This window comes from Paralichthys olivaceus, chromosome 21 (assembly GCF_024713975.1).
Source record: "Paralichthys olivaceus isolate ysfri-2021 chromosome 21, ASM2471397v2, whole genome shotgun sequence".
NCBI classification, from domain to species: domain Eukaryota; kingdom Metazoa; phylum Chordata; class Actinopteri; order Pleuronectiformes; family Paralichthyidae; genus Paralichthys; species Paralichthys olivaceus.
In genome coordinates, this window is record NC_091113.1 from 6718894 (window position 1) to 6744683 (window position 25790).

A 25790-nucleotide genomic window follows, 5' to 3' on the forward strand; every position below is an offset into this window, starting at 1 on the left:
AGTCCTTGACAAAACCTCCAGATAGATCCAAGATTAAAGATTTATCAGCCAGTGTGAAAAGCACTTGCTCTCATGTCTGTGAACTCAACGCTTCACCAGTACATTCCCTACTCGCCTTAAACATGGAGAAATTAAACAGTCTGCGTTCGGTTTATTGGGAAATCAAATGTTTTTTGTTCAGTGTTCGAGTCTTTCACAACTTTGAGAATCAAACAATGAATTAAATCAACAAATCAACAAATCCTAAACCAATAAGGTTTCAAAGTCTGGACAAATATTTAACTTGTCTCTGAAGCACATTAAAAGGTAGCTATGACACCGGATCTGTTCTAGAGACAGAACTTCAAATATGTTTGAGATCAGGAAAAAGTTGTTACACGCTGGTGACCCGTCCAGGCTGAACGCCACCTCTCACCCAATGCCAGCTGGGATTGGCTGAAGCCCTATCCGCAGACCTTCCAGGACAACTGGTACAGATAATGGAAGGATGGACTCACAGGACAAGTTGATAAGAGAGTTCAGAGGAGCGTCACCATGGCTACAAGAGCAGGAGACCACATGTGGTTCCAGTCTGGTTCTACAGTAATCTGACGCTGCAGCGACACGGATCTAACAAAGCTGGATTTATGATTTCAGATGTAGTAGAGAAGTTAATGAGGTAAAGTGAAAGATGATTCCTGCACCAATGACATCCAGAAAAAGAGCTGGTTTCCTCAGTTGAGTCGTGTTTACCTTGAGCTCCCTGGGCTTCATTTGGAAGTGGTCGGCTCTCTGCTGCACAGGTGAGGAAGCGTTTCTTTATCTCTGTCAACACACTCGACCACGAGGAGGGTAGACGCTCATTTACATTTGTTTTTAGCTACAGAGAAAAAGACCAGCATGCTTTGTTGCTGATTTTGTTCCTGTTCGCACATGATGGAATGAAGGTGAGACAAATACACAAAGTCATGAGAGCCAGCAGAATTTGTCTGGTGAAGGTCTCCGGACAGTTTCTCTCTCTCTCTCTCTGGAGGGGAGTGTGTGAGTGTGTGTGTGTGTGTGTGTGTGTGTGTGTGTGTGTGTGTGAATTCAGCATTTTGATCCCGAAGTGTAATCGAGCGTCTCGTTGTCTGGAGAAACCACTGAGGGATTGAAGTGCGATCAATCACCCCTCTCTGGACTGTCCGGCCCGTTTTTTACATGTGGCTGAGTCCGAGCTGCGGCGGAGGAAGGAGGCGTGAAAAAGTTCTCATGACACGCTTGTGTTCTAAAGGCAAGTTGATGATTTTCTGATGACGCCAATGTAGCATGACGTTCGCTTTCATTAAGGGGAATATTTATTTTGATCCATAAAACTTAAATCTTTCATTTCTTAGAAGATGTTTCTGTTGGATTTGCACCATCAGTTTTTTTCTCTACTCTGTTAGAAAATTAAACAAAATTGAATAATCTGAAGTTTGGTCCTCAGCTGGTTCGACCTTTGTGGCTGTTTTTAACAAGCGTGGCAACAGGATAATTAATATGTTCTGACCCCCTCCCACACCAGTCACAGGATGGCCTATAGGCCAAAAGTGTTGTTGGCCTGTTTAGCATAAAGTGAGTGCATTAGTACCTGGAGACTCAATTATTTCACAAATAGTTTGGTCGTCACTGCAGGATACGAGAAGCTGCCGACATTGAAGACCTTTAGCTGGAGACGGGCTGGATTTTGCACTAATTATGGATCAGTACGGAACGGATTACTTGAAATTATGCGTTTCATTCAAAGCTCGTCTTTGTGGTGGCATCAAAACCCGTAAATAGAATTCATGTCGTATGCAAATTTATGGATCGTCTATTTCGTGTTCTGGATATTTTTAAATTTGTGAATCAAAAAGACGCCTAAAAATAACTCTGCTTGTTGATACAGCTCGAAAAGAATAAAAAGAGTCTTCCACCGCACCTCATGACGCAGCATTACCATTGCTATGATTTGGCTTCAATCCCATCTCTATGTCAGCATCTCACTCTTGCCTAATGGAGCCAGACAATTTTCTTTAGCCCCTAATCCCCCTGCTGACTCCTTCCCCTTCCTCTCACCTGATTAGAATTTCAGCCGTGGCCTCTGGGATTGGACGATTTCAACATATTTTATTTAACTGCTTTTGTAAGACCTAATATTCAGCAGCTGTAATCTATGGTTGAATTACAATTTTCAGGGTCAAGGAGGGACTTGACTGCGTAAGGGGGGGGGTGCATACAACTGCTGTGCTTGTGTGTGTATCTGTTGGGGGGGGGGGGGGTGTCGGCGGCGATGGAAAAAGGAAAAAACAGAGAGAAAAGGGGAAGAATCTCACGAGTTGTCTTTAAAAATGAATGAGAAAATGGGTAATCCCAGAGTCACAGCATGAAAAGAGGGAAAATCAATATGGCCTCTCAGTTCACTGGGGCCCTCGCAAGTCCTTGAGATGAACAAAAAGTTGTGTATTTTGTTGCCACATTCATATGTCTCAATAGAGAGGTGTGTGTACTTGGTGTGTGTGAGCGAGTGTGTGAGCGAGTGTGTGAGCGAGTGTGTGAGCGAGTGTGTGCTCTATTCGTCATTATGAGCTGCAGCTTTTTGGGTTGCAAGGCTGTGGAAGAGAGTGTTTCTGGGAAAGTTTGGTTCATAATTTGGAGTTTGGATCATTTCTGTGAGGACTCAAGTGACATGTATATATTAACCTTGATGGCTGGAATAGAAGCGTTTTAATGATTGAGGAGGATCCGGGGTTTGGTTTAGTTTATTTTTTTGTCTACAACATGCAGACATCAGACACACGCTCGTCTGCAAACCAATACATGCCAAGTACAAATAAACCTGTGTAGGTGACCACAGGATGTACATATGCTGTATAAAGGTATTTTGTGCGATCCCTAATCTGCTGGAGGAAATGTGAACAATGTAACAAAGACCTGAACCTTGATCTGGTCCAGACTGAGCAGATTCAACCAGGATTTCTACCGTGTATTGGTGAGTGTGTCACAGTACTCGGAGAAGCTGGAGAGGGGGGTATATAAGAGGACATCATACAGGGTCTGTGACCTTTGGACTTATTCAATTGACCCCACCCACCAACCTCCAACACAGACCCCCCTCATAAGAATCCATTTCCACTTCCTGGCCAACATGGAACAAACTGGCCACCGGGCCAAGGGATTGGCCGCCCTCTCATGAATCTTTAATTGCCACCAACCATCTGAGGTTTTGTAAAGGTGGGTGGGGGGTGGGGGTAACAGGCTGCTGGTGGGGGGTGTGTGATTGTATGGGGGGGGGTGTCCTTTTATGAAAGACAATGCAAACGCTCATTCCCGTCTCTCTCTATCATCCAGGCATCCCTACATCCACCTGCGACCTGAGGTAGCTCCACAGCGAACATCCATCCATCCATCCACCTTCTCCATCCTCCCATCTGTCCATCCATCCATCCATCCATCCCCCACTTCTCTCCTCTGGGCTGTCATGCTAAGCGAAGCACCCCCCCCCCCCCCCCCCCCTTCATTAACGAGCTCTTCAGTAGCCTGTCACGGCGGATGTGCTCCATCAAAGCTGATCGACTCCCCGTTTTTCCAGAAAGATGTCGCGGGTTATCACCGCACGCTCAGATCTCCGGCTACGAGAGGAGCGTGACTGGCAGGCCGTCTTTTGAAGACAGTGATTCCTCCACTGATGCCTCCCAGTTGGAAATTTAGAATCGTGTCTGCTAAGACACCATATGCAAAGTAAATTACTGTACAGGGGCGAGTCTGACTAAAACCCTCCTCTCTCTCTCTCTCTCTCTGAACGTCCTGGCCACTGAATGCCTCGCAGGCAACCTGAGCTCGTTCTCTCTTTACACCTCGTTTCTCTCTTTACATCTTCTGTCCACTTTTAAAACAGACAGCAGAAAAAATTCTAATAAACTTAAATAAAACACATTCACTTCTTGAACTATCCAAAACCAGAACACATGGTCAGTACATAGAGCGCATGCATCCGCCAAGGCCCAACAGTCCACTTACATTTGATCAAGCTGCAACAAATTACACACGATCATATCAGTTAACTAAATGTTCCAGATATTTTCACTAGGATCCATAAATTATAACAAGGGGAAATGTAGAAAAATGAATCTCACAATCTTAACGAAAGTGAAAAACAATTGATGGATCCTCCCCAAAATTGAATCTGTTCTTGCCTGAGCCATACCGCATCCTTCCACCAGGTTTCAAAGAAATCTGTTAAGTGATTTCTGGGTAATATTGTTCACAATCAAACGGACAGGGGTGAAAACATAACCTCCTTTGCAGAGGTATGAAAAAACGTAAATTACTAATTTATATCAATTTGCATCCAGGAAGTCGGAAGGAATTACACTGAAAGGGCAAAGGTCACACAATAATTAAGAAACGGCCTCTGCAAAATAAAAGCAGCTCCGTTAATCCAACTCCACATCATCCTGCACACGACAGTGCTGGTTCCAACCGTTTGCCTTTGTAGTGGTAAAGTGTTAATTTCAGATCAAAGGCTGTGGCAGTATTCTACAGGGAGAGAGAGAGGGAAGGTAAGATGGAGATGGAAGAGGGAGGTGGTGCTAAGTGGTTTGGCCCGGCTCAGTGCAGCTCTGACCCGGCTCTTAGTGATTCCGTTGTCTGCACGGGGAAATGTTATTAGAGAGTCTTCCACGAAAGAAATTCTAAAATGAGTCAGACAACAACTATAGGTTCACAAATGTCAGCTCACAGTTTTACCTTCTCATCTGTTCCTAGGGAGTCAGCCGGGAGTGTTATCTTATGTGTGTGTGTGTGTGTGTGTGTGTGTTCAATGTCAGCACACGGCGTCCAGAAAGGCGTATGACACAGCGTCTTTGGTTTAAGAGATTCAGAACTGCTTTAATGACAAACACTGACACTGACAGAAATCACATCTTTATAGTTTTAGGAGCAGCTCAGACTCCGATTGGTGGAACAAGATGTACCGCAGATCCTGGTCGACAGGAACAATGAGTCAGAGCGGACACGCATGCACTCAAACATCCATGTTGTGTACGTACGGCTGCAGCCCCTGTAACTTCCTCAAATAATGGGGGGCATTGTCATTTCTTTGTGAGGCGCAAGCACGAGTAAAATGGTCGACGGCGCTGATGGGTGCGAAAAGAAAAGACGAGATAAAAAAAAATAAAAAAAATGAGGAGAGAAAGAAAGCCATTCTACCAGGACTGGTGGTTTGTACAAAAGGAGAACATGGCTCCTCTTTTAACAGCCGTACACTGGAGCATGTGTATGTATGGGGGGGGGGGGGGGGGGGGGGGGGCTGCTGAATCAAACAGTAGAAGATTCATTGTAGTTCTCAAACAGTGGCATTGTGGGTTTTTCTTGGGTAGCTGTTGCAGGGGGCTCATTTAATATATATACATGTGTGTGTGTGTGTGTGAGAGAGAGCGAGTGTGTGTGTGTGTTGAAGCATCATGGACACTCCTGGAGATAAAGTGCCCACCCTCCTGTCGTGATCCCACCACTGGAGCTGTTTATCCCGTTTAAGGCCCGCCCTGCACCGGGGGGACCGACAGCTCAAACGACGCTTGTCACAATCCCTTGTCGTCCTAAATGGCTGACAAACATCAGGCTTTATGTAATGGAGGTGCATCACAGAGGTTCCTCGTGGAAGAACCCCTTCTTTACTTTTATGTTCTAGAAAGAACCAGGGAGAACAGGGACGACTGCCGAGCACGGGCACCAGGGGACGCCACGGCGAGATGGGCTGATGCAAGTCGGCGGTGTAGAGAGATAAATCCTCTGGAAAATAAGTTTCGCAGATGAGACCAAAAACCGTTTCTATACGATCACTCGCTGTATCAAGTTGAGGTGCAGCGGAGCGAGGATCTAAATGCTGAGATGTTTGACTCCTCGCGAGGCGGCCAGGCTGAGGACGTGGTTGGTGTAGGAGATGAACAGGGACACCCAAAGACTCCATCCTTTCTCTGGCAAACAGGAGGAGGCAGGGAGGGCTTCACAATCACTTTTCAGACATCAAATAATTAATTGCTCTCCCCCTCCCTCTTTCTAGAGTCTCTCTCCTGGTGTCTGCATGGAAGACACAGCTCCAGTCACTTAAGGAGGGTTAACACCCGTCTAAATTAAATATTAAAGGTGTCTGTACCTGCTGCTATTGTTGCCCCTTGGAATAAGATATATCCTATTTTTGACAAGTTTTCATCCTCAGCCTTCTGCGGCGAGACGCTTGTCGAAAACCAAATCAGCAAATGGGGGGATGGGGGTGGGAACGGGTGGTGGGGGCACTGATGAATAATCTAGTTCATATTCCGACGACACCCGCCGCTCAGAGGGAGAGAAAGAAAGGGATGACACGAGGGGAGAAGGATGGGGAGGTGGAGAAAGAGAAAGGTGGACAGAGGATGGGGAAGATAAAAGCTGGGGGGGGGGGAGTAAGGGATGAGTAAAAGGGGAAAAAGAGGGAAAAAAGGGAGGAGAGGCAGATGATAGCCGATGTCTGCCAAGGTATCACATGACAGTACCCCTGTTTAAATAATAAAACAGGACGGGGGCTCTAAACAAATCGTTATCTCTCCACCTCCACACATCCTGCCTCCCCCTCGGCCCCTCCCTCCCCTCTCCTCTCTTTTTAAAAACTTGTTTTAATGCCATTTCTTAATGAACATAATAGCTCGGTGCTAATAATGAAAAGAAAATAAAAACATCTAAAAACACGGAGGGGCCCCTGAGTTGTCGCCGGCGCTCAATTATTTCCTTGTCAAGTGGGTCTGTTTTTAATGAGGCCCTGTGGGACTGACGTCTGTCAGTCAGCCCTGACTTTTTGACACCATTACAACTTCAAATAGAAGCCGCCGCCACGCTGCTTTCCACCGCTCACTCGCTACCTACCGCTCCGCTCATCTGACAGGCTGGGAGGTAGGGAGGGGAAGGGAGGACAGGGAGGAGGAGAAAAGGTGGCAGGAGAGGTAGAGAGAAGTGGGGGGAGAAAGAGGGATGGGGAGGGAGAGGAAGAGAAGACAGCACATCGGCACATAGGTAGTCTGCACACGCACACATGCACGCGCTCTGTGCACGGGGTGAAAAACAATCACTGAGGGTCATTACCAGATGAGGTTTGTCAAACTGCCAGGGATTTCATCCCCCCCCCCCCCCCACCCCCACGCTTCCTTCTTCACTTCCTTCCTCTTCCCTTCCCCCTTTCTTTTTTTTTCCTCCTTCCTTTTTTCATCATTCCTTGACTTTAATGATAACTCTTGGTGGGTCGGCCCCGCATGGGACGGTCAGAGGCACACTATTTTGTCGGCCATTAATTTGAGGCTTTGATGCAGACTGTGGCGCTGCGGCTGGTGAGGGCCTGTGAAATGGTGGTCGGTAGGAGGGAGGGGGGGGGGGGGGGGGCTGCGCGCGTTGGGGGTGGGGACCCTCGCTCCCCCCCAGACGCCCCTGCATCTTCGAAAATGAAGACCGTGGCCCTAAAACAGAATAGCAAATGTCCTCGCTGGGAACCGCCACGCCGACCAAAGGAGATACGTGCGCGCTCCAACGCTCTTCCCTGTGTGTGTAAGTGTGGGTGTGTTTGCAGTGTGCACGCCGTTACCTTCACGCGTCTCGACTTCAGAAAAATCTCCTAATATGCTCTTAAATTTAGATTTTTCCAAGACCCCCTGAAGAATGGCTTTCCCCTGAAGAATTAAACAGCGGTAAACTCGCACATGTTTTTCAAACACCTGCAAATGTATCACATCATCAGTGAGGATACAGATAAACAGAGAAACAAGGACCGCGACACAGTCGTCAGAAGTTGACAAGAAAAATATGGAACAAAAAAAGTAGTTCTAAAACAAGTTAGATCCATTTATCAGAACAGGAGCAAAAACAACAAATCCAAACATTTTGTTGGTCCTGGTGTGAAGTCAGAATTTTGTCTAATCACTGAATCAGGAAAAACAAAACGTAAAAAATGAATGAAAATGAAAAAAATGTTAATTGTGAAAACCTACAAACTTGATCAAATATACAGTTCTAGCACAGAGACTTAATCGTAAACTCATTTATAAATAAATAGTCATAGAATCACTTGTATTGAGAGCAAAACACTATACATGGGTGTTTTAAATGTTAGTACAAACAGTATGATGCAGATAATCCTCCACAATGAAAGTTATGTTATAAAGTCTGCAGGGATGAGAATGGAAATCTGGGTTTGGGACGTGCAGGGGAATCATGGACATTTAAACCTTTCTCTGTATCGTATGTTTAAAGACTGGTGACAGTTCTATCTTCTATTAAAACTTTATAGATTATCATTTTGTTAATTCAATCTGCAAACTCTTGAAATGTTCATCTATCCTTGAAAGAAATAATTCAAATTCTTTCTTAATAAAAATGAACCTTCACCTTAACTGTGAACTGACCTTTTCATGTGCATCGTCTTTGTGAAGCAGCGCCACTCATCTATTTCGGGCTCTGCCGAGCTTTTTAAAGGAGTGTGAGAAGTAAATCTTATCTGAAGGCACCGTCCTCTGAGCTGGGCCACATGAAGAACAGCTGAATCATGTGTGTTACTGTTGGTGTTAATAACAAACACATTTTTATACCTCCCTCTCTCTGTGTCTGTACACACACACACTCTGAATAACACTTGACCCACCTCTGATCACAGAAAAAAAACATCTAGGTATCTGAATCTGTTTTGAGTTACAAAAACTCCCCCAGGCCTCGTTCACCTCGGGACACGATGAGCCGCAAAACTAAGCTGAGGATGACACGGTGAAAAATATGAACTATCATAAAAACATCTCACCGCCCCCAAATCCTTGTCCCTGGAAATGTAGGAGAACGCCTGACAGAGAGAGGACAAAGCTGAAGAGGTGAAAAGACAGAGGGGAAAAAAGAAAGAAAGGGAAGTGCAAAGTGGCAGAAAAAAAAAGGTAAGAGAGGGAAAGAAAAGAGAGGAGGGGCCATCGAACAGGAAAGAGATGGAAAAAAAAAACTCCCTGTCAGGCTTTGGAAACAGTGATTCATGGGGACCATTTGTCCTAATTACAGCAGAACAACGCTTTTGTCGCTATTAATCACGCGTGTGTGTGTTTGTATTTGTGTCGGGAAGGAGGGGTGTGTGTGTGTACGTGTGTGTGTGTGTGTGTGTGTAGAGATCAGTGGCCTCGCAGATTGAAATAGATGGCCAGGATGATGGTGAGAAGGATGATGGCTCCGAGGATGAAGATCAGGACACGGTTCTGGATGATCCTGCAGAGAGAGAGAAAGAAGAGAAGGAGAGAGGGAGAAAGAAAGAAAGAAAAGAGGGAGACATGTCAGGAACGGGTTCACACAAGTCATATTGTGTCTACAAGAAAAAAAGTCAGGACACGTTAAACAGTCACATGTTTATGTGCAAACTAAATGACCGGCCATCAACTGCAGGTTTATCATGTTTAATAGCTACCATGGGGTCTGAATACATGGTATTTACAAGTACACAAGCATTGGCAGGGGAGTGTTGAACACACACACACACACACACACACACACACACACACACACACACACACACACACACACACACACACACACACACACACACACACACACACACACACACACACACACACACACACACACACACACACACAAACTATACGATGCTATTTCCAAAACTGCATAGTGTTTGCAAAGGCCTGTTGGAAAACGTCTCACAAATTATTTCGGACTTGCACACACACTTGTAGCAGGAGCAGTAAAATTTCATACTGACGTTCGCACACATATGAACATGGCAAAACACTTCCAAACAAGTATGACACACACACACACACACACACACACACACACACACATTGCAGACAGGCTCTAAAATTTTATTTGCACAATAAAGTGGAAAAAGTGGCTCAGTAGTTTCCTGGAGGTAATAAAATCAGTGAATTACTGATGGAATTTGCCATAAAACGACTCACTCTTTTGCACATTTAAATTTTCCCACTGTGACCTAAGTAAACTTGACAAGAGGGGGCTTTGAACCAAAAAAACACAAAGCTGGGAGCAGAGGAGAGAACTGGGTGCTTGAGCAACTCACCCCCCCCCACCCCCCACCCACAATCCTCCAGAGTTCGTACACACACACACACACCAACTCACGAACCCTCCGCTGCTCCTGACAAATGAGAGAATTATCACATTTGCTGACATGTGGAGGGGTGGAGGAGAGGCCGAGGAGGTGGCGGGGGGGCACTGTCCACCTCTCTAAGCAGGAGATGAATAGCCCATGCTGTGGCCATTTATCACTGGGGAGGAGGTGGTGGTGGTGGGGGGACTGGCTGGTTGCTCAGTCACCCTGCTACCCTCTAAAGTCTGACACACCAGTACAGCTCACAGCCGTGTCCAGGCCACCAACTCACTCCTGCAGTGGACTCAACGGGCCACTCGGTCTAAAGCCCACTGCGATAGAGGCAACAACGACAAAATGTTACAGCGGCACAGTCGATCTGTATCACAACAGACTCTCCAGCCACCTTTCTGCTTTTTAAACCCTGGTCGATGTCAAACACGAACCAACAACTAGGAGCTCCCTCTCATCGCTGTCTTGCCAAATTAGCACGTTCACCCAGGTGCCATAATTCAGAGTCGTTTGACCGATTGATGCCGATTTACTCCATTCCCATTGGAGACAAAAGTGCGATGTTAGTGAGCAGCGGAATACTACCACTACCACTGTTTATCACTTTCAGACCATAGTGTTAAAATCTATGAAAAAATATAAACAATCACTTGTTTCACGCAGAGGAAAACAGTTTCATGGTTCATTGTGGTAAAATTTCTGATGGTTAGTTGAACGGTTTCCATCTCTAATTACTGAGATGACCATCTCTAGTCTCACATGAACGTCTTCTCAGGAACACAACGCTGGCGTTTTCCTGACGTACGGTGACGCTCTCACTGGATAACACCAGAGAGCTAATCACAGCTACTGTTTGTGTGCAGTGCTGCTTTATAACTAGACAGTTTATCCTTGAATAAATGCATACATTACCATGAAATTGTCATGCGTGTATACAGTGAAAGTCTTGTACAACACATGCACCAGTTATGGCATTTTAATACTGTGTTGCTACAGGTCCTGTCTTCATCCTGGTGAATGTCTCACCCGTGAAAATAACATTAAAAAGATAAAACAATAAAAGAATAACAAAAATAAGCTGCAAAATGCCCTCGTGTCTATGTTACGGTAAGAGCCTGGGATGCTTTGATAGGCCGGGATGATCCCGGTGTTCGGATGAGGCTGTGATGATTGGCTGGATCCAGCTGGGGAGGAGATCCCTCTGAAACACTAATCAGAGCGTACTTAGCAAGGCCACATCTCCCCCTATTAATTGACATTCATTATTTAGAATGATTATTTATCCCAGCCAAATACCCAGAGGAGGTGTCTAAGTGTGTTGGGAGAATCCAGATCGCCTTGTGTTGTTTGTTAATTTTACAGCTGGGGAAAAGAGGGGAGGACGACCAGAGGCCTGTGTGTGTGTGTGTGTGTGTGTGTGTGTGTGTGTGTGTGTGTGTGTGTGTGTGTTTGTGGGGCGGGGGGGTGAAGAAATGAACAGGAAGCTAGTTTAGCCTCTTGGATGAGGAGCTGGGGTGTGAACAGAGAGAGGGGGGTTCAGTTCTGTAATAATAGCATTCATTAAAGGAGTCTGATTTGGTTGCAAACAACACTGAGCGACTTCAAACAATTAAGTGTTGAAAGCAGAGGAACACGACAGTCCGGCTATTTAAGAACTATTCCCTCAGGGGACACGTGTTTTCAAACTCATTTTGACCTAAACTGTTATTTGTGGCAATAACAGGAAATGTAACAAATTTAACTTTGGCCACTGGAGGTGTCTCAATCAAAAACAATAATAACAGAACTAGTTTGATGATGTCGCGAAGCACCATGGGATCATGGGAGTTGTTGTCTTCGCCGGCGTTGCCAATGAATATCTCCCTGATGCCACTCAGGCGGAAATCAAGTTCACGGATGAGGAGGTATGGTATTAAAGTTTTATTCATGTCACGCAGCAAATGGCAATGATTAATCGTGATCCATTACGAGTGACCAATACAAACAAAACAATGCCCCGGACATTTTAGCAGAGACGGGCTCAGCCACAGGCCAATCAGATATGATGCAATTAAAAGGCGACCAAACTGAAACACCTTCAATTTAATTGGGGACTGTTAGAAACATTCTGAATATTGTAAGTCAACAAAACATTTAAAATAGGTCTAGTTGTTTTTAGACGTTTTAATGAAGAGTTGTTTCATATTATATCTTTAAGCTGCCAAAGTAACTAAACTCTGCAAAATAAATTAAGGTCAAACTCAATCTTGCCACAACTCAAAGTAGGTCTTTCACTCCACCAGCTGTGTGATTTAAATCACTGTGAGAAACCGAGTATGGAGACTAAGCCAATAATCACAGCCTCGCACAACTGTTTTCTAATGCTCGTGATAATTCAAGTCAAACCGCAGCTTGATCATGAGACGTTCATGAACCACCTTTGACCACAGGACCTGCAGTCCTGTACTGGCAGGGGAGGGGTGGGGGGGGTACAGTCATAATTCACAGCAGCAATGCAAAAATCCATTAAAGAATATAGCGTCTGTGACACTGTATATAGCCACAGTCTTTTCCTCTGACAGCTTGAGGAGGAGACAGTGGTGATCAATGATTAACCTTATTAACCTTTAACCACCACAGAGGTGAGGAGGCTGCAGAGGCACTACCTGTGTTACATCACAGGTCGGCTGGGACATTATTCTTTTTCTCTTTTAAAGACATTTTTGGAGGCATTTTGCCTTGAGTGACAGGACAGTTAGCATGAAATGTGGAGAGAGGATGGAGGAGGACACGCAGCAAAGGGACGGGACAAAACCAAACACATGGACTCAAGCCGTAGTATGTGGGTGTCCCATTTATTCTTTTTCTATTAGAATCCCATCACGCAAAGTCTTACCAATATTGTTTTACTATTTGGTCGCTTGTAACAACCGGTGTTTATAAAAAGAAAAAGAAGAAACAATCAGAGGACGGATCATTTTCACAATCCTCATCTACATCCTGAGACTTGTAGATTTAATCTTGATCAGCAAAGCACTTCACTATGAACTTAGCTTCTAAACTTTAAGTCTTTTTAACCTCCATTAAAATTTCTCTCAAAACAGAAGCAGCCCCCCCCCCCCCCCGAAAACCATAATAAAAACCAAAATTGGGAGGTAGGAGAGTGAAGAACATGGTTTTCCTCTGCCGTATGGTTGATCCCGTCCTGACACGTGGCCAGACAGAACAGAACTTATCAAACCGGATCCATCCTCCAGCTTTGACACTTGACATAGAGGTGGGGGGGGGGGTGGGGGTGAGGCGTGTGTGTAAGTGATGCACACAGCGCACGTACAAGGGTGCACACATACATGCTGACCCACATATACACACTCATACACACACTGAGTTTGAGAAGGCTTACCTTTACCCTGCTCCCCACCATGATATTATTATCAAGTATTTTCTGTCTTTGCCCCCCCCACGAAAAAAAACTATAAAACATGAAGACAGACCAAGTGTAACTGTAACTAAGACGCCAGCCAATAACAGTATATAATACTGGTCATTCCATTGGCTCCTGATATTCCTTCATTGCATGCAGCCAGTCAGCTCACACCTTACTCCATGGAAATACACAGATATCAGCATTAATGTTAGAGAGAGAGGGAGGGAGAGAGACGGAGGGAGTGTGTCAAAATGACGAGTGCAAAAGGAGAGCAAAACAATAAAGCACACAGGAAGGACGGAAATGGACAATAAAGCAGCTTGAGAGTGAAAAACAAGAGAGAAAGAGTGGAGGGACAGAAATAGAGAGGTGAAGAGAAACAGAGGGAAAGTGAGGAAAGGAGAGAGAAGTCCATTTACCACGGGGAGGCAGAGCTGCAGGAGAGGCTCCTTGGAGACAGATGAAAATAATGAGGACTTTTCTGTCAGGAAAGATTTACAAAATCGTACCAGTGTTATTAAAATTTAAAATCTCCCATTTTTTTTCTCTTTTTCTCCCTTCCCACCCTCTTCCTCCCTCCCTCGCTCTCTTCCTCTCCCTGTTTTTTCCCTCCTCTTCCAGCCGCACAGCCTTATTACCGGCTCTAATGAGCACCGGGATACACCTCAGCTGTGTGTGTGTGTGTGTGTGTGTGTGTGTGTGTGTGTGTGTGTGTGTGTGTGTGTGTGTGTGTGTGTGTGTGTGAGTGTGTGTGTGTGTGTTGGGGTTCGGGTCCCTAGCGCCAGTTCCATCAGTGTCCCAGATTCCCCAGTCCTTTCAATGATACACATGTCTGTGCCCACACAACACTCAAGAGGGTGGGCACACAGACACACACACGCACAACAAAGCTTTTGATGGCTCTCAGAGGTGGCTGGACATGCACACAGACGAATAGACACACCTTTCAGACAGACAGATAACACCCCCTACCCCAAAACAAAAACAGTCTCAGTCAGACAGACATAGGCAGATAGGCCCAACCCACCTAAACACAAACACACACACAAACACGCACACAAACACACACACACTCGACACTCCACAAAGAACAAACTTAGCAGCAGAGTTGCATCTCCCAGGCCCTCCCCTATTCCTCTTCTTTTCACTAGTAGACCAATAAAATAAAAATCAATGGCTGTCTGAGCCATTCTGGCTCTCCTCCCTCCAAACCCTGGGAATATACAGCATGGGATGGGAGGAGGGGAGGAGGGGGAGGAGGAGGGAGGAGGAGGGAGGGAAGGATCAATGTGTTCACAAATGGTTTGAGTGATGGACAAGAAGGCGGAACGCTGGTGGGGGTAAGTTCTAACTAATGCATGGACGTGTTATCACAAACTAATACAAATAAATGTTTAATTGTGGAAGCACGTGCACACACACACACACACACACACACACACACACACACACACACACACTAACACACACACAACACACGTATTGTCTGGGCTCGCACACACGACAAATAAAGGGTGGAGATGCGTCTGCGATCAATCCATCTCGACTGAAGAAAGGTGAGAAACGTGCGACGCTTCAGTCAAGTGAACGAAACAAGGAAGAACAATCCAGAACAATCAGGTGGGGTTCATGTTGCGCCGCAGACATAATGAATTGACCTGTTTGCTGGAGAGATTTGATGCCTATTGCCCCCAAGGGTGTGTTCAAGATAAATTATGACTTCTTTTAAAAACATACAGACACACACACACACACACACGGAGTGGGTCTATAATTGCAAGCCGTTAACTGTAATTAGAAGTCCCCAACATCATGTAATTCCCCAAAGAAAAACAATATTTAAGAGCGCACTCACACACTCACTGTGCACTTAAGATAAATAGCCCATTACTAACCATGTACAATAGCATGATATTATACAGATTATATAGATTAATGTTAGAGATCTAATTGTAAAGTTTGACACAAAAAACAAAACAAAAGACGAGAGCCTTCTAAAGACTGACTGACAGGTCTTTTTAATACACAGACAAAGATCTGTGGTCATTTCTGGTTCTTGATATTTGTTGCTGGTGTAAAAGGTTTGTTTAAATGCAATTCAATGTCACGATTGGTGAATTGTGATATTGAAATCCACTTTCTGTTCATTGATAAACTGATCAGTTTTGCTTTAAAACCTTTCATTTAGGAGGAAAATTAACCTTAATCCCAAAAAATTGGGCTTTAAATCTATTATGGAGCCACTAAAACGTGCTGTACATTCATTCAACATACAGACTGAACAAATTCATTTTTTTTATTTTATCAAAATATTAAACTTCTTTCTAAATTGAATGTTGTTTTAAATCTTGTAATCGATCAAGCTTTGCTTTGATACGTTTTCTTGTTGAGATTATTGATCCCTGAAACGCATCGCTGACTTTTTTTTGTATCCGTATTGACGAAAACGATTTTTTCACAAGTGAGAAAACTGACATAAAAGATGGACAGGTTTTTATTTGGAGGACGTGGTCTGAGCAAGGTATTTCATGTCCGCCTGATTCTCTTTCCACCAACTTGATGCAGGAGAGGGGCACCAGGGCTCTACGAGTTCATCCATTTTTTATTTGGCGGCCAACAACCCTGGCCAGCTGCAGCCTAGACTGGGACCCAGTTCTTTCCCGGAAAAGTATTGAAGGAGTAAGGAAGGGAGGGCAGAGGAAGAGTGAGAGGAGAGAGAACAGAAGAGAGGGAGGTAGGAAGGAGCGTGGGAGGAGAGGAAGGTGTATATGCAACAGTATGTGAGGGATGAAAAGAAGGATGGAGAGAGAAAATGAGATGTAGAGGGAAATGGAAAATAGGCCGAGTGGGTGAAGGAGAAAGAGAAAGAGAGAACACATTGCAACTGTGTGTGGAATTTTTAAGAACTTTTTTTTTTCTTTGCCGGCAGCAATTTTCAGGTAGCTGCTGCAGCTTCTCCTCATCACGGTGTGATGTACAGGTGGCTTTGTGAGCTCCATACATACACAGATCATTCCCCTGCCTCAACCCTCCCCTTCACTCACCTCCCTCTCTCTCTGTCTCTATCCTCCTGTGTGTCCACTTTTTGTCCCCGTATTCATACATTCTGGTCTTACATTGCTTATATTCCACTCATCTTTTTTCTTTTTTTTTTCCTCAACTCAAATTTCTCCCTTTTCTTGCTCTCGGTGAACTGATATACAAAACATTTTTTTCCCCCAATGTTTGCCCCCTGTGCTTTCTCCTACTAGTTTGTAGTCTACAGGAGAACGTCAACAGCCCTGAATTATAATCGGAAGGCTCTGACTTCTTTGACCACGTCAGGTTCTTGTGTCCTGGATCTCAAGGCTTAGAATCCTACAATGAAAAATTTGATGATTTTAAATATTTGACCAATTACGAATAATTCCTTATCATTGCAATCCGGTGGCAAGTAACTGCGCCAAGTCCACAAACAAGAATGGGTTTTTACTGATGCAAGGTTGTTGTATAAGAATATAATTACTTACTAGAATTGCACTCAGTAGCGCTCATACCTCTGCCAAGGCCAACAGCCCCCTTACATAAGCCTGATTTCTTTTCATCGAGATTCATGCATTATTCTCTGCATGAAAATTGGTGAAAACATCAAAAAATTCAATCCTCACAGAAAACTAATCCTAATCCGAATCTGCAACAAATGTTTTTCGTGGTAATCTATCCAATATGTTTCGCTCTAAGCTTCCAAGAAACAAACAAATGCTTATGAAAACACAACCTGTAGTGGAGGTAGTTACGCTGAAGAGCTTCAAGTGTTCTGTGAAGGATTATTTTGCAGTTGAAGTGTTAAAAACTGAACTCACTGGCCTCAGCACAAAAGGAGCAGGATTTTGTCATGTGAGCTAAACGACAGCGGGATGAAGATCCCGTGGCAACTCTGTTATGGTCATTGTCAAGTTTTCCTGGGATGGAAAGGAAATCCATATCCATTACTGGTGTGAACAAACCAGTGTTTGCTGCTGGGTTTGCAGACGGCTCACAGTATCTTCGGACTCCACTGCTGAAGACATTAAAGTGTAACTGACAGGTTCTCTATTCGACAACAACTTGACTTGGGGATTACAGAATGCACAGATGCAATATTCCTGTTACATAGCTGACATTCCTCACAATTTCTCCTTTCTGCTAAGATTTTCCCAAAACACAAAATCCCCCTTGTTATACATTCTGCGAGGGCCAGGGGCCAGCTGCAGATCCGATTACTGGCCCTGGTGAAAAAGGGCGTAACATTAGCCATTAGAGCTGCAGGCCTCCAAAACTATGATGTCCATAAATTTTTATTGTTTGTTCAGTATTGAAATCTCATTAAAGCACATAAATCACTTGTGTGCACTAGTGCTTGTGAGAGAAAGAAAAGGAGGAAGGAAAAAAAATAGAAAGAATAGTGGACTGCGGTGTTTAGGGACCACTGGACACCTGAAGCAAGGGTTGATAGTTTGTGCATGATTTGTTACTGACGCAACATACTGACACAGTAGAGGAGAAAAATACATTACTATACATACAGTTTTCTGAACTTTCAGCTTGTGTCAAGGAGGCCGGGAGTAACACATCCACAGTCTGACACCAAACGTCTTTACGCTCACTGATGGAATGTTTAGATTCAAAATATAAAAGTATTCTCAACAGTGAAAAGTCATTTTTTGAGTTTTTACAGAAAGGCATGAATCGTAAAAGAACAGCGCAGATATCTCGTCATGCCTCTCAGTTAAGTTGGAATCAAAGCTTTTATCTTCACAAGAACTTTGTTTCTGCTCAGATTGAAACCATTTATGAGATGGATGCTTTATAAAAAACGTTTGTTTAGGATTCCACGACAAAGAAGCACGGAGGATATTAGTGTTTATGTCTGACTCTTTTTATTAACTGGTAGGGAAGCTCCTCCACATGGTGTTTGTTTGCCATTTTAAGTCGCCTCTCCAAATATTTTTCTTCAAGTCCCGCGTGGTTTTAGTTTTGCATCCTGTGTGTACACAGATACAGATGATGTTGTGATATCGGCCTTTCATGAAGAACAAATCTCAACTTCTTCCTTTTCAAATCCACCAAGCTGGTTATAAGAACCTGGATTTTAAGTAATGAGAAGCTGTGTAAAATGGACAACTGAATGCTATGCTGGGTCAAAATAAGGTCGCTTTTGAAAACACACAAAGGTGACTGTGTGGTCCATGTGGAACATGCAGCTTGATTGATGACCAGATTCTTTCAGTGTGTAGTGCAGAAAACCTTTAACAGTGAGGTAATCCAATCAGGCACATGACAGCAACAGATTTCTAAAAAATTAGGATTTAAGTGGGGGGCTGAACTCTTTTCATTTTGACATCTGCGGGACAGAAGTGAGTCCAAAATTCTAGGAAGCAGCTCACACTTGTTTCCTTTGTTGGTATCCAAAGGTTAAAGGTTGTGTTTACATGTCAGTGGGGACAGACTGCAGACTAACCAAGCCTGGTTTCAATGTCAGGGCTACAGGCGAGCAGAGAGAGCCAGCTGTTTCTTGAACTTGACCGTAAGATACTGTTGCACTTTGCTCTGTCCTGCAGGTATGAAGCTACCATCCAAGCATTCATGCATGCATGCAAGACTTTACTGGAGTATCAAGCAAGTGTTGAGTAAAATGTGTGATGACTACAAGAGTGTCTGGCAAACTGCTGTGAAATAACATGCGAGACAATCACGGATCATGTAAACCATCAGGTCCACCAGCAGAGCAGAAGGAAAGAGAACGAGCAGGAGACTGGGAGAGGGAGAGAATTAAGGGGTATAATGTCATCCCACAACCCCCCATTTGACACTACAAGGGAGGCTTTAGTCAGTCTAAATAATCCATGCTGTTCCATTAAATTTGCAGACTAGCTTCCCTAGAACCTATGTCTACGCTGAGGCAGTCTGAGAGAGACAGAAACGAGGGCTCAGGCTGGGGGAGCAGAGAAAAGGAAGTTAGATACTGGTTTAGAATAAACTTCTCCTTTAGAGAAATCACCCATTAAATAACGTTAAAGCTGAAATATAATGATTTATGAGGAAATGGAAAAAGAAAGAGAAAAAGATTCACACCCAGTCCTCGTGAGTGACACGATCATGATTACCTTCCTCACCCCCAAAACTCCCCCATTTCCACAGCCCATATAAAATAACCATTGGGAATGTGTGGGGGTGAAGCCACCAGTGTGACTGTGATTGTTGCAGTAACAGCGTTATTGACTTGTTGCTCCCGCAACATTTGCTTAGCACTCTGGAGGCCCAATCAATAGACTCTGGGCTCTGAAGCCTTGCTAATCAGGGCCTGCAGCCATGCAGGGTCAGCATTCTGCAAAAACTCTGAAAAAGAAAAAAGAGAGTGAAGTGGGTGAAGGTGAAGAAGCAAGAAAATGGGAGGAGATAGGGGGCAACAGAAGGAGAAGAAGAGGAACTTTGAGGGCTGACGATGACAGCCCAAGTTAATCGACTCAGAATTCTCCTTCAATTTATTTTTTTCCCTTCCACTGCCAGACATAAACTCATGTGGCATTCTCTCTCTCTTTCTCGGCAGCGGCGTGGGCGTGAGGCACCATGAGAGATGCAGATTGCTGCTTCACCTCTGCTTTCGTGTGAACTGCGGTTCACAAGTCAAGGGGCATCGTGGCTGCTTTGGGACTTCTCGAAATGCAAGAGCCAATCCATATTTGCAGAATCCAGTTGTGAGATTCTCGGGAGGATCCGCAGTGCTTGACACAGATATAGGAGGAGGGAGTTAATCTGGAGCGTGTTAACATAATTAATCAGAGGGGAATTTAAAGGTAAACCTATTTCAAAAACGGTCAAATGTGCTTAATGACAATAACAAGCTCGCTGTTGTAAACCTCGAAGGACTTTTGACACTGGATGCCCCATAAACATAATCATGTTGTTGTTTCGTGGTCAAACTGATGCACCTGGTCACAGTGGTGCTGATGCTACAGCGAGTCCTTTGAATGGTGTCTTCCTCTATCCTTGCGTTCTGTACATTGCAGGCCCCCAATGGAAGGCTATGGGAAATTCATGGGGGAACTGCCCATTAAATATTAAAGATCTAGTGGAGCGAAGTGGGTTTCCTTACTGTTTTCTTCCCCCTGGTGTCTGTGGTCACTGCTGCTCTAAGACACTTCCAGAAGAAAAGAACCAAAGAGGAAAGGAGAGGACGCAAACAGAAGAAAAGGCCAAAGAAGGGTAAGGAAGGGCTAGAGGGGTGTATGGGTGTTCAATATTTTCCTTTTGAGGGGCCAGAGTCTGGTTAGCTTCAGCACAAGCAGGGTCTTGGTACACATGTCCCTTGGCTTAAAGACAAACTTGTACACTGTTTGTGTCATTGTTTTTCCTCTTTCTCGACACTCCTTTCTTTTGTGCTGTCAGCGGGTAAAGTGGGATTCCTGTGCCCAGTGACACAGATGAGAAAGAGAGGCAGCTTTCTAAGCTTTCAGGTAGCTTCTTCCAGTCTTTGTGGCAAACTAAGGCCAAGAACTAATATCTGACTGCAAACGTCAATAGCTGAAACTCTTTTCAGCAAATAACTTTTTGAGTAAGTTATCGAACAAAACTTTTGGCCTTAGATGTAAAACAGGAGGATAAACAATAAAAAAGAAGGCCTGAGACAAATGCTTGAACTTCAATGCACATATTCAGACATTATTAAAAAAAACACACTGTGATGGGAATATTCTCATCAATGGAGCCCTGTTCTCTGTCTTTGCCACAACCCCCGCAAGAAATCCCCCTGAAATACCAACACCCACCATCACAGCATAAGTGGAAGTGCAGGGTCAGCAGTGTCCCCTCCGGCCTTGCTGACCAACAGTCTAATAATCACCTTCCTTCTGTACTGTCAGGCCTACAACCAATGGATCCCTCGTCCTGCCTTTGCCCTCCATCTCCACTTATACTGGGGGCTTTATGGAGCGGCACTGCTTCGATACATTAAAACTGCTGCCCCATGATCAAACGAGCAAATACCTCCCGGGTCAGCAAAGGGCTACCCCACGTCAGTTAACAATGCAGCATTTAAACATCAGTCGTATGCAAAGCGGCTGGTACACAGGGGAGGAGATGGGCGGCAGGAGAAAGCTGAGACGCAAGGCCTGGACTGGAGAGATAATGAGCACGGGAGCACACAGGAGAACATCAGCAGCTATTTAACGCTACTGTGTCAGCTCCTACACAGCTTTATGATGAAAATATAAGATGTGAGGCTCCATCAACATCATAACAAGGATAAGCTAATGGCTGAGCACGTATTTATCTTGCAGACTTAATATTAATGCGTTAGATTCTGGCTAACGCCAAAAGATTTGCTTCGTAAATCTCAAACCACTAATTGTGGCAAAAATAAGATTGTGAAAAAGATAATACTGCCACAGAATACAAACACTTTATTTTAATCATACAGTTTAGTAAAGTTGCCTCTATTAGCTAATTACCTTTAATTACAAGTCATGGAGGTATAACAAATTAATGTCAGTTCAAGGAAGTGATCATTTTACATACGTGCGGCTCATTTCTGCCAGAGCTGGATGTCTACACGAGGCCGTAAGGAAGTCGGCCCACACATAAAACAAACAAGCCAAGGTCATGTTTACTCACGAGCTGATGCTCAGACTATGGTTGTGAGGCTGGTATACCTTCATTTACCTTCACTACTTTCCATGTGTCCTCTTCCCTAAGAACAAAACTTACAGATGCATATCAAATATTTTTCAAACAAAAGACTGTGTCTTTTTTATTGTGAAGAACCTCTTTAATAATGAAGCTCAGGGGTGAAGAGGTGAAAAAGAGTTTTTTTTTTTTCTGGCTTATCCCTCTCTCCCTCTGCCTACTGCTTGGTTAACCGACTGACCTGCTGTCAAAGGATCCTTTGTGAGTGCGCTTTGGCGGAAGGCCAATCAGATCCTCCGGCTTGTCTGTCTCAGAGAGGAAAATGGCGCCCCTGGTATGCCATCAGTGGCAGAAATGTGCAGACAGTCTGACTGCTAAGGCAGGCTTGGCTTGCTGTGGCCCTTCCAAAGCTATGCTGGAGGAATTACCTGTCTGGCCCACGGCCAGCGGGGCTCGTTCCATGAGGGCCGCTGGTTATTTATCTATTTATTCACTTACACCTTGTGCACACTGGCACTTTCAAAAAGATTTAAACTCCTTAAAATCCACTTCCACAGGTTCTGACAAACATTCTCCAGTGAACTACACAGGTACACGGGATACAAGCTTGTTCGAGGGTTAAGTTCACAGTAGAGAGTTTTGACAAGTCGGTTCCTATTTCAGATTTCAAAACTGGCATGAATACATTAATAAAAGTGTTTCTTACTACTGTTAAGAAAAAAAACTTTATTTTAACCACACCCACGTCAATCGTCCAGTGCCTGTCACACCTCCTGGAAGACCTGTAACAGTGCAACATTATCAATTGTGAATGTGAATTTATTTTTTGCACTAGATGAATGACTTTTACAGAATTTCAGCAAGTAGACTTTAAGATTATTAACACCTCCCAATAATTGAATAACACTTGAGATGCTTGCATGCTGCCAAGACATTTCTCTAAAGCGAGATGGAAGTAGTTGTAAATGAATGTTGATATAATTAAGACCTGCTTGAACGTATTTAAGACCTAGAACATAATATTTTAACATATTTAAGACTTTCTAAAGCTTAATAGTCAAATAATGACTCCATAATAACTTTTTAAGACCCAAATGAAGCCCTGTGATGAATCACCTTTTAAAAATTGACAAGAATGCATAAACTTCCATGTCATGTTATTCAGAATACAGTAGCTGTGAATATTCCATGGGTGGGTGAGAGTGTGGAAACTCCCAGATGTGATAACAAATCAAACAGTGAAACGAACACAAACACTACACACAACAAGAATACAAGTTCTGACAAAGCCCTGGTTTACACTAAACAGAGATCACAACTAGCTCACTGTACGATCCCTGTTTACTTCCACTATGCAAAACCTGCCAGAGTAAAATGCAACTGCTCGACAAAGTGTCACTTGTGACACATCATCTGAGGAAGCAAGTTTTTAAGCTCCCGCTTCAGAAACAAACTTCCGACAGCAAGAGATGATGAAACAGGGAAGATCCAAAATTATTCTCGCGCTCCTCAGAACCTGTTAAACCCGCTGCAGCCTGGAGCATGCCCCTCACCCTCCCCGCAGAGTAAGAGAAGGAAGGAAAGAAAGTAAGAAAAAGGAAAGGGCAGGAGAAACTTGAGAAAAGAAGATGAAGAGGGATTTGAGGGTGATGTGGGAACGGTAAACTATTTAATATTATTTAGGATTGGGATTTTTGACCGAACATACAGGCCCTTCCATAATGTACCTGCTAATGTATAAACATGAAGACAAAAGGCCATCCCTCTACAACAACTAATAAACACACATCTGAATGTACGCACTGTGACATATTTCAAATGAGACACTTTAAGGATGATAAACCTCCACATGTTTAGACCCAAACAGGAACGCCACTTTTGGCAGCGCTCACATGTGCCTGTGAGCTCATGGGGTGGGGTGAGGAGGATAGTCGAGACTTGCTCATTTCACACTAAGAGGTGAGCCAGGGAGCAGTAACAGAATCCAGCCATAAAACATGGAGGGAGTGGAAAAGAGGGAGCGGAGGACGGTATAGTGTGTGTCCAACTGTCACCTCCTCTATAGACTCCCTCTCTTCAAGCCCTTCTCACAGGCACCTATTATTATAACCCCTTGTCTCTGTAGGCATGTCTGAAACACAAGCCAAAAACAGGCGGGAGTTTGATCATTACTTCCCTGTCTTGAAACATAAAGATAATTATTTAGATGTTTTATGAACTTTGTTATTGCCACTTTAAAGTCATTAAAAGCGTCCTTGGTCAGTTGGTTAAAGGCCACTTGACAACTACAAATCAAACAAAATTAAAAAGACTTTGGTTTAAATGTGGCAGCACCGGTCTCTTCATATTTTCCCTCCAGAAGTCAGGGCCTTTTCAAATTTAACCCTTTCAGCTATAAAACATTATCAAAGTCTCAGGTTCTCAGGAGGGGGTCCACACCTCAAACGGTGCCACTGTCGACAGAAATAACCCTTATCCCCCATCTTCTCCTTCATTTGGGTTAAGTGCATCAGCTCGAGCATCCCACGCAAGGAGAGGCAGTTTGAAGGAGGGGGGAAAAGGAGGAGAGCAGGATCTTATGGGAGTGAAGAAGAGAGAGAGGGAGATTTGACATGAGAGTTAAAGAGAGTCAAATTCTTTCATTGCTGGACTGTCCCGTCAGTGATCCAAAGTTACACAGCATACCTAAATTTGGTAGATTAAATAAGGCTTTGAGAAAATATCCTTCTGTCAAAAATAATTGGGTCATCAGATAGATCCAGAGGGCACTCGTTTGTCAAGCGTTCCAGTGACTGTGCCATTCTGAATCTGAGGCGGATTTAACGGGTTATTCTATTCCCGTCTGCAGGCCACAGTGGTGTGTAAAATGAGAGGGAATGCTATGTTTTGGGAAATCTAATTTGAGGCCAGTGTTTGTTTTCCTGGCCTTATTTTGCAACCAGGAGGCTGGCTCCACAGCAGCACAACTCTCTCTTTTCCTCTAGTTTCACAACAACAATGTCCAACACCAACATCCAACAAAAATCCTTATGCTCAACCGAGGAGAGGACATTAAACTGACATGGGCCTCTATTTGCTCTTCTCCTTTAGCAGGTCTGTCTCAGTTTCACCACAGAATTAAGCAGACAGTTAATTGGAAGGTTATTCACCGTGTCACAGGAACATATGTGCATGCACATATATATAGTTATATTCAAAATACACAAATATTAGCAGCCATCCTTTGGCAGCTAATTGCCACGTGCTCCCTGTGGGAGGAGAAAGGGGTGCTCGTTCGATAATTAATCCTCGTTTGGAAAAGTAAATGACATTCATTAGTGGGGAATCGAGCCAAGTGCCATTATTTACATGGCAATAATCTGGAGCGTGCTGGTAGTGCTCTTTTAATGTTACAGAAATAACTCTGGGACAGGGGACGGGTACAGTTGCTTTCCTCCCTTTTTTCCATGTCTTCGCACCGAGGAACAATTAGGCCCAGGCGAACAGATGGGGACGCCTCTGAGTGAGAAAGCTCCTCTGAACGACTCTTCATCTCCTTCTTATCTCATTCCCTCATTCGCATGCACTCAGCCATGTGCGCACTCACACAGACGCACAGCAGAAATAAAGACTTATACACAAAACAGAGCACGCACA

General features: G+C 44.1%; 1 protein-coding gene across 4 annotated transcripts in view; it reads right to left on the minus strand.

The window, feature by feature from the left end:
• Positions 1-7821: 7821 nt before the first annotated feature.
• Positions 7822-25790, minus strand: part of vti1a (vesicle transport through interaction with t-SNAREs 1A) — a 104455-nt gene continuing 86486 nt past the window's right edge. For 3 of the 4 annotated variants that reach the window (XM_020083232.2, XM_020083235.2, XM_020083231.2), the window contains one exon: positions 7822-9240. In XM_020083232.2, the coding sequence (XP_019938791.1) occupies positions 9147-9240 (94 nt within the window). In that variant the 3' untranslated portion in view covers positions 7822-9146. The remainder of the gene's footprint in view (positions 9241-25790) is intronic. The other variant, XM_020083233.2, reaches the window with a different exon arrangement.